The sequence below is a fragment of the Lichenostomus cassidix genome, unplaced genomic scaffold (assembly GCF_008360975.1).
Source record: "Lichenostomus cassidix isolate B80296 unplaced genomic scaffold, HeHo_3.0 HiC_scaffold_38, whole genome shotgun sequence".
Lineage (NCBI taxonomy): Eukaryota > Metazoa > Chordata > Aves > Passeriformes > Meliphagidae > Lichenostomus > Lichenostomus cassidix.
In genome coordinates, this window is record NW_028147440.1 from 1,946,705 (window position 1) to 1,963,686 (window position 16,982).

The 16,982-nt window shown below is 47.4% G+C and overlaps 1 protein-coding gene across 1 annotated transcript in view; it reads left to right on the plus strand.

The window, feature by feature from the left end:
• Positions 1 to 725: 725 nt before the first annotated feature.
• LOC146422970 (butyrophilin subfamily 1 member A1-like) overlaps positions 726 to 16,982 on the plus strand; it is a 73,501-nt gene continuing 57,244 nt past the window's right edge. The window contains exons 1-2 of the mRNA XM_085045406.1: positions 726 to 765; positions 1,658 to 1,684. Of these exons, the coding sequence (XP_084901532.1) occupies positions 741 to 765; positions 1,658 to 1,684 (52 nt within the window). The 5' untranslated portion in view covers positions 726 to 740. The remainder of the gene's footprint in view (positions 766 to 1,657; positions 1,685 to 16,982) is intronic.

Consider the following 16,982-nt stretch of genomic DNA (forward strand, 5'->3'; position numbering starts at 1 on the left):
CAAGTGCCTGGGATTGTTCCAGGGTGGGAATGAAGGGATTGGGAGCAGCCCTGGGAGAGGATTTGGGATGAGAGGATGGGCATGGCAATCCCAGGAATCCCGTGGGAGAGGATTTGGGATGAGAGGATGGACATGGCAATCCCAGGAATCCTCTGGGAGAGGATTTGGGATGAGAGGATGGACATGGCAATCCCAGGAATCCCCTGGGAGAGGATTTGGGATGAGAGGATGGACATGGCAATCCCAGGAATCCCGTGGGAGAGGATTTGGGATGAGAGGATGGACATGGCAATCCCAGGAATCCCCTGGGAGAGGATTTGGGATGAGGGGATTCACAAGGCCCACCCCAGGAATCCCCCAATTCCAGGGCTCATCCCAGCAGCAGCTGAGTTGGAATTCTGTCCCTCGGGAAGGATGTGGAGCTGCTGCAGCAATTCCAGAGGAGTTCTCTGGAGCTCTGGTTCTCATCAGAGATGATCTGAGGGCTGGAGCTTCTTTTCTCTGGAATCAGGCTGGGAGAACTGGGTGATCCTCAAAATCCCTTCAAACGCAATTCCAGCACTTTATCCCAGCATTGCTTTTAGGAATTGAATCCAGTGCATTTCTCACATGCAAAATTTTAAAGGACCAAATGATCCCAGTGTTTGCACATAGCTGGAGTTCTCCCCTTGGGATTTCAGCCCTACATCCTCCCCCTGAGGTTTCCTTTTGCTCATGGAAGTTGTTGTTTTTTCACAGACATGTGTAAAAAAAGGAACCAACTTGGTAAGAAAATGTTTTGTATCAATATAAAATATTATTTCTTATTTGATTATTACATTTATTATAGTGCATGTGGTTAGAGACGATATATTTTTATATAATAATAGATTAGAGTTTATCAATGTACAATATATTATATATCATATATTTCATATATTATATATTTTATATTATATAGAGTCATGGGTTATAAAATTTATTTGAAATAAATAACTCTGTAAACTAAAGCAGGAGCTGAGCTAAGCTCAATTGTTCCATCTGGGAGCAGGGAATTTTCTCCTCCTTACCAGGTTTTGTTTCCCAAGAGATTAGTGTTGAGATTTCCCATAAAACCTCCCTGGATGAGGAATATTCCTTGTTTTGTGTCCCTGACCTTGGGACAAAATGCCCCAAATTTGGATCAAACTGATCAAAATGATCAAAACAATTTTTAAATTCATACTGAATAATTTAACACACTTACACCACCACTTTAAAATGCTGAATTTTAATTCACCCCACATATTTAAAATGGGTTAATTTTAACAAGAAACAACAAATTGAGTAACACCAAATTTTCAGGAAAAGCCTCAAATTTAATAAGTTAATTTTGATTAACGCCCACGTATTTGAAAATGTTTCATTTTAATGACAAAATTTAAATATCCATCCATACTGTTGCTTGATTTTCCATAAATTTGGGTTGTCTTAACTGGAAAAACTCCACTAGGGAAGTGCCAATAACTGGAATTTCTCTCCCTTCCAGGGCAACTCACAATTGACATGGGTAAGTGGGATGAAAATTCCATTTTATTGCCACGGGTTTAAGTCTAAGAAATTCTTTCCATTAACAACAATCATTAAAAATGCTGCCCAATAGATCCAATAAATTCCTCTTTCCCTTTCCTTCCCACAGATTTCTGGGAAGCTCGGAGCCACGCGGGTGAGCTGGGATGGTGGGACACAGGGAATGGCTTCCTCTGGAAAATGGGAGATTTGGGTGGGATTTGGGGAAGAAATTCCTCCCGTGAGGTTGGGAAGAGGGTGGAATGGAATTCCCAGGGCAGTTCCACCCCTGGAAGTGTCCAAGGCCAGGTTGGGAGGGACTTGGAGCCACCTGGAATAGCAGAAGGTGTCCCTGCCCATGGAAGAGTGGAACTGGATGGGATTTCAGGTCCTTCCAACCAAAACCATTCCATGATTCCATGAAAATGTAGTGACCACCTGACCAAGCCACCCTGGCATGGCACTCCCAGGGAATTTGGTCATCCCAAAATTCCACGGTGTTAGAAACATCCTGGCTGAACTGGAATGGGATGTGCCTGGCATGGGATTGGGACACAATTCCAGGGAGGACCTGGGGAGTTCCTGGGGCCTCTCTGCTCATCAGATCCTTCCCCTTTCCCCCGCAGTTCCCGTGGCACTGGATCCCGAGCCCCGGCCCCTGGTGCTGCAGGATGAGCGGTGTCCATTCCGGGGGCTGGCGCTGCTGGCCAGGGAGGCTCTGGGAGCTGGGAAGCACTACTGGGAGGTGGAGCTGGGCCAGGAGCAGGACTGGGCGCTGGGAGTGCTGCGGGACGGAGCGAACCTTCCTGATCTGCATCCCCTGGATTCCTGGACTCTGAATGGATTCCGGGGACAGCATTCTGCCCGTGGTGGAGGCTTTGCCTGCTACAGCTGCTGGCGTCTCTCTGTGGTCGGGGTGCTCCTGGACCCACAGCAAGGGGGGCTGGTGTTTTATGATGTGGAGGAAAGGCATCGGGTGGGGGGGCTGGTGCTGTGGGCCGGGAAGAATCCCACGGGAAAGTTCCTCCCGTTTGTATCCCAAGGGAAAGAGGGGCCGCTCCGGATCCGCCCGGTGCCCATCCCGATGCCTCTAGAGAGCCTTTAAATCCTGCTGTGGGGCCCAAGGGATCAGGGAAATGTTTGATGGGAAGAATGAGGTTATAGATGAATGTTTGATGTCATAAATAGAATATAAAAGTGGAGAAATGTGAGGCCATTGGGAGGGGAGGGAATGACAGGGGACGACAGGGGATGAGAGGGGAGGATAGGACAGGACAGGACAAGTTGAAAGAAAATTGGGATCACACCCAGAAAACCCTTGGAGGAATTTTTCTTTTGCTTCCAGGCCATGGCTGTTACAGGTGTCTGAATTTAAGTGGTTTTGGAGCTTTTCCTTTTCCCTGTGCTCTGTGCCACCTGCTTTTGTTAGCTGAATTCCATCCTGAGATTAGGGCAGGTCAAATTCTCCCAGAATCTCTCCTTTGTTTACTTTTTGTATCAAGAAATGAATTAAAGGTGTTTTATAGGATTAAAAATTTGCCATGTTGAAAGCTTTTCTTTTAAACTTGGTGTTGAAGAATTTGTGGCAGGAAAAGGCGTTAAAGGAGAAACTTTGGTCCAAAACTGGGTTTTGGCATTTTTTCCTGGTGTTGCTGAGGGGGTGTCCGGTTCCAGAGTGAGACTGGGAGAATTCTAAAGATTCCTATGGCAAAATGGAGGCAAACAAGTTCAATATTAGACCTGTGAATGGTTTATTGATAAAAGCAAGGAAATGGTGCTAACAGGGGGATGAAGATGCAGATGGAAGAGTGAGAGAGAGAGAGAAAGCCAGAGCAAGAGAGGCAGAGCCAGAACCAGAGACAGAGCATCACCACCAGGTGTTGTTGGCACACTGTCAGTGTTTGCTCAGCACATGCAGTGTGGGCACTGCCAGCCAGGTCAGTCTGCACAGAGTGTGACTCCATCAGTCTGTGAGCAGCAGGGCTCTGTGGAGATGGACAGTGAAACACTCAGTAAGTGATGCCATGCTCGGGCTGGAGGAACGGCAGGGCTAGGAAAGGTGGCAGGGAGCAAGGGCTGACACAGGATTGGGACAGCAGCGACTATGGGCAGGATTGGGCATTTTTATTCTAAAATTATTCAGGCCCTGAGACCATCCTGTGACTCAACACTGTTCCTGTAGCTGTAACGGCAATGATAGGAAAAGAGAAGAAAAGGTAAGTGCATCTGAACAATTGGAATTTCAGTCGGTTGATTTGCTGACAGGCATACAATTCTCATGTATTTTGCATCACCCGTAGAAGTTATCACCACAGCAGCCATTTTCCCAACAACGGGCTGAATTAACGGAATATCTTGGTTTGAAAGACAGGTGCCTGCAAAAGAAGGTGGGAACCTCCCTTAGAATAGAGAATATGATCCCACTTCCCTCCCAGTTATTATAACTTTGAAATCAAGGGGCTTTCAGGCAAAGATATGGGAAAAGGAATAACAGTTCTTTACTGGTATTTGTAAAAAGGCAAACAAGCGACAACAACAATAGCAATAACAAACAAAGCAGAAACCCAGGAACAGCCTGCTCTGGGCTGTCACACACCCTGCCCTCTGCTGCAATTATGGTCACAGCCAGCAGGGGCGCTGTTGGGCTCCTGCCTGGCAGGTGCGATGATTCCCCCGTGGCTGCAGGGGGCGCTGTGGTGCGAGCTCAGTCGAGTCTCCCTCTCGTGGTAATGGCGGCTGGGCTGGATGGCAGGATGGGCTGTAGCAGAAACCTCAGAGCAGCGAGCTGGAATGGCAGGGCTGGCTAAACTGGGATAGAAGAAAGAGACAGCAGGAACAACATAGCTGTGGCAGGAGCTGCAGTGTGTCCCAGCAGGCACAGGGGGTGCAGGGTTACAGTGAAACAGAAAAAGCCCGAGGCAGCCGGCAGAAAAGCGGCAGAGCTAGGCAGGGACAGCTTGGCTCCTCTGTAGTAGCTGCTGATGCAGCCAGAGAGACACACATTCTGGGAGCATGAAGGGGGTCAGGGTCCCAGGTTTTCCCCTGAGGCACCTGCATGGATGGTGAAGATCCTTTTCAGTCAAACTGGGTGTTAATAAGGTCCCAGTTCAACTGCTACTCGATGTCGCTGTAGAGCCGCTAGCAGAGTAAGAAGACCCAGGTTCAAAGTGGCATCATGAAGAAGATTTTATTATTTAATTCCATCTTATATAAACTTTTCAAAGGTCACCCAGATTGGTCAGTTCGAAGCCGCCCCCTAGGCCTGATTGGCCAGGTCTTAACTGTCCACATCCCGAGAAACTGTTTTTAATAACATCCAAACTTTATCTTTGTTTATAAAACACAAAAAGCAAAGAGAAAAGAGTTCCCATGGGAAAAGTCTGTGCTAGCCACAACTCTTATGAGCAAAGACTCACCCGCAGTAAGGAAGGAGCAGTACAGGGTTGGGCTCTGGTGATGGCAGTGAATTCTCCCGCAGGAAGCAGCAGCTCGACTGTCCCTTCTGATGCACAGAGAGCAAGTGAAGAGCTAGGAGCTGCGCCCTGCCCCTTCCCCCAGCCCAAGTATCACAATATACCTGCCCGTCCATGATATCTCTGCCCCTGTGAGAGAAAAGCCCTCAGATGAGAGAAGTGCAGCCAGGTGCACACCTCCCCCTCCCCTCATGGGTACATCTTTTGTCTCTTTTGAGTACCGATTGTTACTGTCTCTTAGCAATGGATGGCCTGACAGAAAGACAACAAAAGGAAAAATCCTAACCTCCAAAATTATCCACCCTGAATTTTTTTGCCATATCAACATATTACATTGAATGTAATTTTTAAACTATATCCGTATAATTTAGGGGAGAAGGAGGTAGATAATAATTTGCTAGAGTTTGCTTGCTAAAACAATGTATGCCACTTGCTTAACATTTTTTTGCGCTTGCCAAGCAAAAAGGGAGGATGCAAAAGAATGCACGACCATTGATATTGGGAATCAACCGTGACCAGATATCCTGTTTTTGGACCCTGAAACCAGCTCGAGTCAGCTTTCTGGTTTGGACTTGGACCAGGAACTCACAGAGTATATGTAAAGAAACAGGGTGAAGAGTTCAACCCGAGGAATACTGCTTTTACGTCCTCCCAGAGACCACTGAAGACCACCACCAAGCGGCACTGCACCGGTGCAAGCATATTTAAATGAACTTTGGGCTCATTATAATACAAAGCAGGGATAGATAATGAATATGTATAGGGGCTTTGTGTAACTTCATGCACATGTAACCTGTAACCTGATATAGATCTAGTGAAGTGCCGCTGGCAGCTCACATGCCTTTGGAGGGGCTACCCCTCATGTACCCCAGCACTGGAATAAAACATATCTACTTTACAACTTTTTGCGTTGTGGAGTCTATCCACACATCAGCCAGGTTTGGGGGCAGGGTCAGGGGCAGCATTCCTAGTCCCTGGGGTAGATGTTAGAGTGGTTACTGAGGGCAGTCTCACCTTATCTCTGAAATCTAAATAAAATAGACCTGTCAGCAGCACCAGCCACTGTACGATATTGTTAGCATACAGAGAATATCTGAGCCCTTCGAACACTGGTGGGATAGACCCAAAGAAAGAAAGACCCAAAGAAAGACCCAAAGAAAGACCCAAAGAAAGGGGGAAAACTTCTCCTGGTACTTCCTCACAATAGGTACCATTATTAAAGAAACCCTAAAAACATATACTTAGTGTGTGATTGCTCTGTATCCATGTGCCTGCCGTCCAGAGGAGGTTAAAAATCTATGAATTCTTGACCTTACTGACCCATTGTGTGAACTGTCACAGTAGCCTTGGTCCTAGCACTTGCGTTTAGACAAATAGCTGCAAATGGAAAAAATACATCCACAACCATGTGCTACCTGAACTACGATATGCTAGATCACATGGTGCCACTTACTGAGGTTTCTATGTTCAACACACAAAAAAGTAGGTTACTTCGAAACTGTTATTCTTTTTGCAGCCTTTTTTCTTGATGTCTTTGTGCCCCACTTGGGCACCAAAATCTGTCTCGGTTTGAAAGACAGGTACCTGCTAAGGAAGGTGGCAACTTCCCTCAGAATAGAGAATATGTCCCCTGATCCCTCCATATTATTATAACTTTGAAATTAAAGGGCTTTCAGGCAAAAGATATGGGAAAAGGAGTAACAGTTCTTTACTAGCATTTGTAACAAGCCATTAACACAGGAACAAGGGTTTAAACTGACAAAGTCAGAGTACAACCTGCCACCCTGTTATTAGTCAGGGCGGTGTTGGCAGTCCAGGTGGCTGCAGTCCTGTTGGAGTGACGGATGTGGTCTTGTTGAAGCAATGATCCTGCAGAAAGGTCTGGTCAGTCTCTGGATGTCCAGTGGTGACTCTCAAGCTCTTCTCCTCTGGGAATCCAGTGGGAGTCATAGCTCAGTTTTCCAGAGTCTCATCTTACATGCAGGTGGGAATGCTCAGTTCCTCCCCTCTGGGCAGGGCATCTCTCAATGGGATGATGTAATCTTATGTCATTCCCGGAGACCTGGATGGCCCATCAGCAGAGATAGCCCCCTGATGGTGTTTTCAGGGCTGAGTTATGCTGAAAATAAAAAAACACTGCCCCACCTGTTTTTAACAGCTTATGGAGATGACAATAGTAACTACATACTACACAGGAATAAAATAATTGCAAACTATGAGTAGCTAAAACTGCAAATTATGAAAAGGTACCTATAGTTATTAACATCTAGCAAGAATAATATAATTTAGGAACCAAACGTATCTTTCCCAGCTGATTGGTGGTGAAGTATACTTCAGAATTCTTTCACTTAATTCGCAGGAAAGTAAGCAGCAGAGCCTGCGTCCAGACTGTGGGGAGAAGCTCCTTGCACATCTTCAGAGTGTGTGTAGAGAAACTTCTGCCTCTGGGATATTTTCATCAGTTTTTATAGTTGTAAAAGGATGACTTTGATCACGTATTGATTTCTTTGCTTCTCTCTCCACGTCCTCTCTCCATACCAAAATATGAATTCAAGGTTAAAGGTCTCAGACCTTTGGGTGCCAAGAGATAACCTCCTTCTGGGCTTCTGACCCCACCGCAGTTACCTGTGTTCTGCCTTGAAGAAGAAGGAGAGAGGGAAGGGGGAGGACATCCTGCCACAATGGGTTTGTGGAACTGAGGAATAAATACACATCAAAATGAGGGACCAATCCAAAATGAGTTCATTTTGTGGTCTTTCCCTTTGCCTCCCAGGTGTACTTACTGGGCTGCTGAGCACTAGCAGTACCTTCCCAATGGTTGGGAGCTGTACCAGCACCAGCTGTGTTGGAGAGCAGGATGGATTGCTGGGGTGTTCCAGGCTGGTGTGAATAGGCAAAAGTGGGCACTTTGGGACAAAATGCAGTAATCTTGGGGCAACCATTCAACCTCTTTGGCTGTTCACAAGGCCACTGCTTCTCCCAGGCACTTTCCACACTCAGGTTTTTGGGATTTCAGGTATCATTTTAGCAGTCCATTTGTCCTTCTGACTCTCCAGTTAGTCTTGGAATAGTAGGGTGTGGGGAAGAGCCACATGATTCACTCCCCATAGCCCACTCCTGTAACACTTTTGCTTCAAAGTGGGTACCTTTATCAGACTGGCTAGTTTGGGGTCTGGGAAAAATCCCAAACCTTTCCTTCAGAGCCTTGGCTGCATTCTGTCCTGTGGCCCAGCTGATAGCCTTTGCTTGGATGACTCCTGATGGTATCTCAACCCCTACCAGCACATACTGCTTCCCTTCGGATTCTCTAGGAATCCATTTGCCAGTACTCCCACAATCCTTGTCCTCCTTTCAAATGCAGTGTGGGATCTTCTAATGGGTGTGCCTCAAGGCAAAGTCGACAGTCCTTGGAGGCTGAGATACATATTCTGCAATTGTCCCTTGAGACAGACCAGCCTCCAGCCTGTACCTCTAGGTGAAGGTCTTTCGCCCCATTGTGGCCTCACTTCACATATAGCCATTCCAGGTGGCTTTCTCAGTTTTCAGGTACTGCCTCCTGGTGCGAGTCTGGTCAGTTCATCTCCCTTGTTATTCAATCTGCCAGCTGGCGCATCCCCTGCTTGGTGGGCAGCCATCCGCATTATTGCAATATCATCCCTTTTAGCAAATGCAAAGATGTCCTGCCATTTTCCCTTTTGCCAAACCGGTATTCCACTAATTTCCTTCATTCTCTTCCCAAAACAGAAGCCATTCAGTAGAGCCCTTGAAGATAGTGAAGGAATCCGTATGGATGTAGACAGGAGAGGAGGACAGAGCCTCATGCTTAAAATTGCTCCACACAGCCACTGATTCTCCAACCTGGGCAATCAGCTGTTGTTCACTGTCAGTTTGCAAGGTGGCTGCCCCATGGCTTCTCTCTTTTCATGCACAAACTCCATTTTTACCAAGGGACACACACAGCGTAGCGTTCACTCCAGCCTGTACCTCTGTTATTTCTCTCTGGGGATAACCAGAGGCCACCGGCTTGGGTTCCTAGATCATCTGAGCATGCCTGACTAATTCCTCTCTTAAATGGTTCTGCAAGTTAACCATTCTGCATTCTTTCATCCTCTTACCTCCTTTCCAGGCCCTCAATCTGAACCTGAAGGGATTGCACCAGCCCCTGCAAGGACTCAGTTGCCTCTATCTCCTGGCAATGGTGTGTGCCATTTGCCTTTGTTCCACAGCGGTGGCTAATGCAGCCCCTGAAACAGCACTGATGGCAGCTTGGCCCTTTCCCGGTCTAGATTTCGCTTTTACCCGCAACGCAATGACGCAATCAGAGACACATTATACCAGTGTTCCCGAGCCCACTCCAGACCAGGCACAAAGAGTCAAGCCCAAAATGTTTCTAAAAGATTCAAACAGGGCTCTGGACAGAAACCCAGGAACAGCCTTCTCTGGGCTGTCACACAACCTTCCCTTTGGTGCAGTTACAGTCACAGCCAGCAGGGGCGCTGTTGGCTCCTGGCCGGGCAGGGCAGGTGTGATGATTCCCCCGTGGCTGCAGGGGGCGCTGTGGTGCGAGCTCAGTCGAGTCTCCCTCTTGTGGTAATGGCGGCTGGGCTGGATGGCAGGATGGGCTGTAGCAGAAACCTCAGAGCAGCAAGCTGGAACGGCAGGGCTGGCTAAACCGGGGTAGAAGCAAGAGACAGCAGGAACACCACAGTGTGCCCCAGCCTGCATGAGGGGTGCGGGGTTACAGAGTAACAGAAAAAGCCCAAGGCAGCTCCCAAAAAGCAGTAGAGCAAGGCAGTGTCAGCCGGGCTCCTCTGTAGCAGCTGCCGAATGCAGCCAGCATGACGCGCATTCTGGGAGCATGAAGGGGGTCAGGGTCCCAGGTTTTCCCCTGAGGCACCCAAGTGGATGGTGAAGATCCTTCTCAGTCAAACTGGGTGTTAATAAGGTCCCAGTTCAATGGCTGCTCCTATGAGCAAAGGAGGGAGCAGTACAGGGTTGGGCTCTGGTGATGGCAGTGAACTCTCCCGCAGGAAGCAGCAGCTCGACTGTCCCTTCTGATGCACAGAGAGCAAGTGAAGAGCTAGGAGCTGTGCTCAGCCCCTTCCCCGGCCCAAGTATCGTGATATATCTGCCCGTCCATGATATCTCTGCCCCTGTGAGAGAAAAGCCCTCAGATGAGAGAAGTGCAGCCAGGTGCACACCTCCCCCTCCCCTCATGGGTACATCTTTTGTCTCTTTTGAGTACCGATTGTTACTGTCTCTTAGCAATGGATGGCCTGACAGAAAGACAACAAAAGGAAAAATCCTAACCTCCAAAATTATCCACCCTGAATTTTTTTGCCATATCAACATATTACATTGAATGTAATTTTTAAACTATATCCGTATAATTTAGGGGAGAAGGAGGTAGATAATAATTTGCTAGAGTTTGCTTGCTAAAACAATGTATGCCACTTGCTTAACATTTTTTTGCGCTTGCCAAGCAAAAAGGGAGGATGCAAAAGAATGCACGACCATTGATATTGGGAATCAACCGTGACCAGATATCCTGTTTTTGGACCCTGAAACCAGCTCGAGTCAGCTTTCTGGTTTGGACTTGGACCAGGAACTCACAGAGTATATGTAAAGAAACAGGGTGAAGAGTTCAACCCGAGGAATACTGCTTTTACGTCCTCCCAGAGACCACTGAAGACCACCACCAAGCGGCACTGCACCGGTGCAAGCATATTTAAATGAACTTTGGGCTCATTATAATACAAAGCAGGGATAGATAATGAATATGTATAGGGGCTTTGTGTAACTTCATGCACATGTAACCTGTAACCTGATATAGATCTAGTGAAGTGCCGCTGGCAGCTCACATGCCTTTGGAGGGGCTACCCCTCATGTACCCCAGCACTGGAATAAAACATATCTACTTTACAACTTTTTGCATTGTGGAGTCTATCCACACATCAGCCAGGTTTGGGGGCAGGGTCAGGGGCAGCATTCCTAGTCCCTGGGGTAGATGTTAGAGTGGTTACTGAGGGCAGTCTCACCTTATCTCTGAAATCTAAATAAAATAGACCTGTCAGCAGCACCAGCCACTGTACGATATTGTTAGCATACAGAGAATATCTGAGCCCTTCGAACACTGGTGGGATAGACCCAAAGAAAGAAAGACCCAAAGAAAGACCCAAAGAAAGACCCAAAGAAAGGGGGAAAACTTCTCCTGGTACTTCCTCACAATAGGTACCATTATTAAAGAAACCCTAAAAACATATACTTAGTGTGTGATTGCTCTGTATCCATGTGCCTGCCATCCAGAGGAGGTTAAAAATCTATGAATTCTTGACCTTACTGACCCATTGTGTGAACTGTCACAGTAGCCTTGGTCCTAGCACTTGCGTTTAGACAAGGAGCTGCAAATGGAAAAAATACATCCACAACCATGTGCTACCTGAACTACGATATGCTAGATCACATGGTGCCACTTACTGAGGTTTCTATGTTCAACACACAAAAAAGTAGGTTACTTCGAAACTGTTATTCTTTTTGCAGCCTTTTTTCTTGATGTCTTTGTGCCCCACTTGGGCACCAAAATCTGTCTCGGTTTGAAAGACAGGTACCTGCTAAGGAAGGTGGCAACTTCCCTCAGAATAGAGAATATGTCCCCTGATCCCTCCATATTATTATAACTTTGAAATTAAAGGGCTTTCAGGCAAAAGATATGGGAAAAGGAGTAACAGTTCTTTACTAGCATTTGTAACAAGCCATTAACACAGGAACAAGGGTTTAAACTGACAAAGTCAGAATACAACCTGCCACCCTGTTATTAGTCAGGGCGGTGTTGGCAGTCCAGGTGGCTGCAGTCCTGTTGGAGTGACGGATGTGGTCTTGTTGAAGCAATGATCCTGCAGAAAGGTCTGGTCAGTCTCTGGATGTCCAGTGGTGACTCTCAAGCTCTTCTCCTCTGGGAATCCAGTGGGAGTCATAGCTCAGTTTTCCAGAGTCTCATCTTACATGCAGGTGGGAATGCTCAGTTCCTCCCCTCTGGGCAGGGCATCTCACAATGGGATGATGTAATCTTATGTCATTCCCGGAGACCTGGATGGCCCATCAGCAGAGATAGCCCCCTGATGGTGTTTTCAGGGCTGAGTTATGCTGAAAATAAAAAAACACTGCCCCACCTGTTTTTAACAGCTTATGGAGATGACAATAGTAACTACATACTACACAGGAATAAAATAATTGCAAACTATGAGTAGCTAAAACTGCAAATTATGAAAAGGTACCTATAGTTATTAACATCTAGCAAGAATAATATAATTTAGGAACCAAACGTATCTTTCCCAGCTGATTGGTGGTGAAGTATACTTCAGAATTCTTTCACTTAATTCGCAGGAAAGTAAGCAGCAGAGCCTGCGTCCAGACTGTGGGGAGAAGCTCCTTGCACATCTTCAGAGTGTGTGTAGAGAAACTTCTGCCTCTGGGATATTTTCATCAGTTTTTATAGTTGTAAAAGGATGACTTTGATCACGTATTGATTTCTTTGCTTCTCTCTCCACGTCCTCTCTCCATACCAAAATATGAATTCAAGGTTAAAGGTCTCAGACCTTTGGGTGCCAAGAGATAACCTCCTTCTGGGCTTCTGACCCCACCGCAGTTACCTGTGTTCTGCCTTGAAGAAGAAGGAGAGAGGGAAGGGGGAGGACATCCTGCCACAATGGGTTTGTGGAACTGAGGAATAAATACACATCAAAATGAGGGACCAATCCAAAATGAGTTCATTTTGTGGTCTTTCCCTTTGCCTCCCAGGTGTACTTACTGGGCTGCTGAGCACTAGCAGTACCTTCCCAATGGTTGGGAGCTGTACCAGCACCAGCTGTGTTGGAGAGCAGGATGGATTGCTGGGGTGTTCCAGGCTGGTGTGAATAGGCAAAAGTGGGCACTTTGGGACAAAATGCAGTAATCTTGGGGCAACCATTCAACCTCTTTGGCTGTTCACAAGGCCACTGCTTCTCCCAGGCACTTTCCACACTCAGGTTTTTGGGATTTCAGGTATCATTTTAGCAGTCCATTTGTCCTTCTGACTCTCCAGTTAGTCTCGGAATAGTAGGGTGTGGGGAAGAGCCACATGATTCACTCCCCATAGCCCACTCCTGTAACACTTTTGCTTCAAAGTGGGTACCTTTATCAGACTGGCTAGTTTGGGGTCTGGGAAAAATCCCAAACCTTTCCTTCAGAGCCTTGGCTGCATTCTGTCCTGTGGCCCAGCTGATAGCCTTTGCTTGGATGACTCCTGATGGTATCTCAACCCCTACCAGCACATACTGCTTCCCTTCGGATTCTCTAGGAATCCATTTGCCAGTACTCCCACAATCCTTGTCCTCCTTTCAAATGCAGTGTGGGATCTTCTAATGGGTGTGCCTCAAGGCAAAGTCGACAGTCCTTGGAGGCTGAGATACATATTCTGCAATTGTCCCTTGAGACAGACCAGCCTCCAGCCTGTACCTCTAGGTGAAGGTCTTTCGCCCCATTGTGGCCTCACTTCACATATAGCCATTCCAGGTGGCTTTCTCAGTTTTCAGGTACTGCCTCCTGGTGCGAGTCTGGTCAGTTCATCTCCCTTGTTATTCAATCTGCCAGCTGGCGCATCCCCTGCTTGGTGGGCAGCCATCCGCATTATTGCAATATCATCCCTTTTAGCAAATGCAAAGATGTCCTGCCATTTTCCCTTTTGCCAAACCGGTATTCCACTAATTTCCTTCATTCTCTTCCCAAAACAGAAGCCATTCAGTAGAGCCCTTGAAGATAGTGAAGGAATCCGTATGGATGTAGACAGGAGAGGAGGACAGAGCCTCATGCTTAAAATTGCTCCACACAGCCACTGATTCTCCAACCTGGGCAATCAGCTGTTGTTCACTGTCAGTTTGCAAGGTGGCTGCCCCATGGCTTCTCTCTTTTCATGCACAAACTCCATTTTTACCAAGGGACACACACAGCGTAGCGTTCACTCCAGCCTGTACCTCTGTTATTTCTCTCTGGGGATAACCAGAGGCCACCGGCTTGGGTTCCTAGATCATCTGAGCATGCCTGACTAATTCCTCTCTTAAATGGTTCTGCAAGTTAACCATTCTGCATTCTTTCATCCTCTTACCTCCTTTCCAGGCCCTCAATCTGAACCTGAAGGGATTGCACCAGCCCCTGCAAGGACTCAGTTGCCTCTATCTCCTGGCAATGGTGTGTGCCATTTGCCTTTGTTCCACAGCGGTGGCTAATGCAGCCCCTGAAACAGCACTGATGGCAGCTTGGCCCTTTCCCGGTCTAGATTTCGCTTTTACCCGCAACGCAATGACGCAATCAGAGACACATTATACCAGTGTTCCCGAGCCCACTCCAGACCAGGCACAAAGAGTCAAGCCCAAAATGTTTCTAAAAGATTCAAACAGGGCTCTGGACAGAAACCCAGGAACAGCCTTCTCTGGGCTGTCACACAACCTTCCCTTTGGTGCAGTTACAGTCACAGCCAGCAGGGGCGCTGTTGGCTCCTGGCCGGGCAGGGCAGGTGTGATGATTCCCCCGTGGCTGCAGGGGGCGCTGTGGTGCGAGCTCAGTCGAGTCTCCCTCTTGTGGTAATGGCGGCTGGGCTGGATGGCAGGATGGGCTGTAGCAGAAACCTCAGAGCAGCAAGCTGGAACGGCAGGGCTGGCTAAACCGGGGTAGAAGCAAGAGACAGCAGGAACACCACAGTGTGCCCCAGCCTGCATGAGGGGTGCGGGGTTACAGAGTAACAGAAAAAGCCCAAGGCAGCTCCCAAAAAGCAGTAGAGCAAGGCAGTGTCAGCCGGGCTCCTCTGTAGCAGCTGCCGAATGCAGCCAGCATGACGCGCATTCTGGGAGCATGAAGGGGGTCAGGGTCCCAGGTTTTCCCCTGAGGCACCCAAGTGGATGGTGAAGATCCTTCTCAGTCAAACTGGGTGTTAATAAGGTCCCAGTTCAATGGCTGCTCCTATGAGCAAAGGAGGGAGCAGTACAGGGTTGGGCTCTGGTGATGGCAGTGAACTCTCCCGCAGGAAGCAGCAGCTCGACTGTCCCTTCTGATGCACAGAGAGCAAGTGAAGAGCTAGGAGCTGTGCTCAGCCCCTTCCCCGGCCCAAGTATCGTGATATACCTGCCCGTCCATGATATCTCTGCCCCTGTGAGAGAAAAGCCCTCAGATGAGAGAAGTGCAGCCAGGTGCACACCTCCCCCTCCCCTCATGGGTACATTTTTTGTCTCTCTTAAGTACCAACTGTTATTGGCTCTTAGCAACAGATGGGAAAAAATTCTGTAAAAGAAAACAGAAGAAAAAATCCTAACCTCCAACCTGTTGTACCAATCCTGCCCTCAGCCTCTGCTGTCCTGATCCAACCTTCAGCCTCTGCTGTCCCCATCCTGCCCTCAGCCCTGCCTGTCCCCATCCTGCCTGCAGCCTGTGCTATCATGTTCTTGCCTGCAGCTTCTATTGTCCAGATCTTGCCTGCACCCTCTGCAGCCTCCTGTTCACCCAGCAACACAGTGCTCACCCACCCAAACATCGATGGTGTGCCATGAACACCATAGCAACGCCACAGCAGTAACACTGTCTCTGTCTCTGTCTGTCTGTCTCTATCGCTTTGTCTGTCTCTGTCTCTCACTCTTTTCTCTGCATTTTCATCCCCCTGTTATGGCCATTTCTTTTCTTTTGTCAACAACCAGTGTTATGATTTGTTCTAAGCCCAGAAGGACAGAGAGAACTATTTCTTCATGAAGAAAGCTGATATAATCCAGAGGTTTCAAATATTCCACAAAACATGATTAAAACCAAACAAGGTTAGATGTTGATACCCAAAAATTGACATATTTTATTTAACGGTAAAAGAAAGAGAAAGAAATAGAAAAGGGGGGAGGGGACGGGAAGAGCGACAGAGATTAAGAAGAAACATATCACCCCTCTGTGGGTCCCAGCAGTGTCTCATTGGCCGCGAGACAGAGGGAGCAGACTTCGCGCCACAGCGCCCCCTGCAGCTGCGCGGGAATCATCGCACCTGCCCTGCCTGACCAGGAGCCCAACAGCGCCCCTGCTGGCTGTGATTGTAATTGCACCAATGGAAAGGGTGTCTGGCAGCCCAGAGCGAGCTGCCACTGAGTTTCTAGTTTTGTGTGGTGTTGCTAGTGTTGTTGTTGCTTGTTTGCCTTGTAAAAATATCAGTAAAGAACTGTTATTCCTTTTCCCATATCTTTGCCTGAAAGCCCTTGATTTCAAAGTCATAATAATTCAGAGGGAAGTGGGGTCATATTCTCTATTCTAAGGGAGGTTCCAGCCTTCCTTCCTTCCTTAGCAGACACCTGTCTTTCAAACCAAGACATTCAGTTAATTCAGCCTGTTGTTGGGAAAATGGGTCCTGTGGTGATAACTTCTAGATGATGTAAAATAAGTGAAAATTGTGTCCCTGTCAGCAAATCAACTGACTGAAATTCCAATTGTTCAGATGTTCTTACCTTTTCTTCTCTTTTCCTATCTTCACTGTTACAGCTACAGGAACAGTGCTGAGCCACATGGTGCTGTGAGGACCTGATAAAATTTTGAATAAAAATTCCCAATCCTGCCTGCAGCTGATTTAGGGGGGCTAGAAGTTATTAATTTAGGGGGGCTAGAAGCTGAATAATAATCTTTTGGAACTAATTTAGGAGGCCAGAGGTTGGGTAATGATTTACTAGAGGCTACTTGCTAAAACAATATATCGCTTGCTTAATGGTTTTTGCACTTGCCAAGCAGAAGGGGAGGATGCAAAAAAAAAAAAGTGGGACATTGATAAAAATTATTGAGTGTGACTGAGCATCCTGCTGTCAGACCCCAGAACTGGTTCAAGTTAGCTCTAAGGCTTGGATTTGGACCAAGAACCAAGGGAGCATGCACAAGGGAACAGGGTGAACAGTTCATCCTGAGGAAGAATACTAACTTCGCCCCTCATTTATCTTT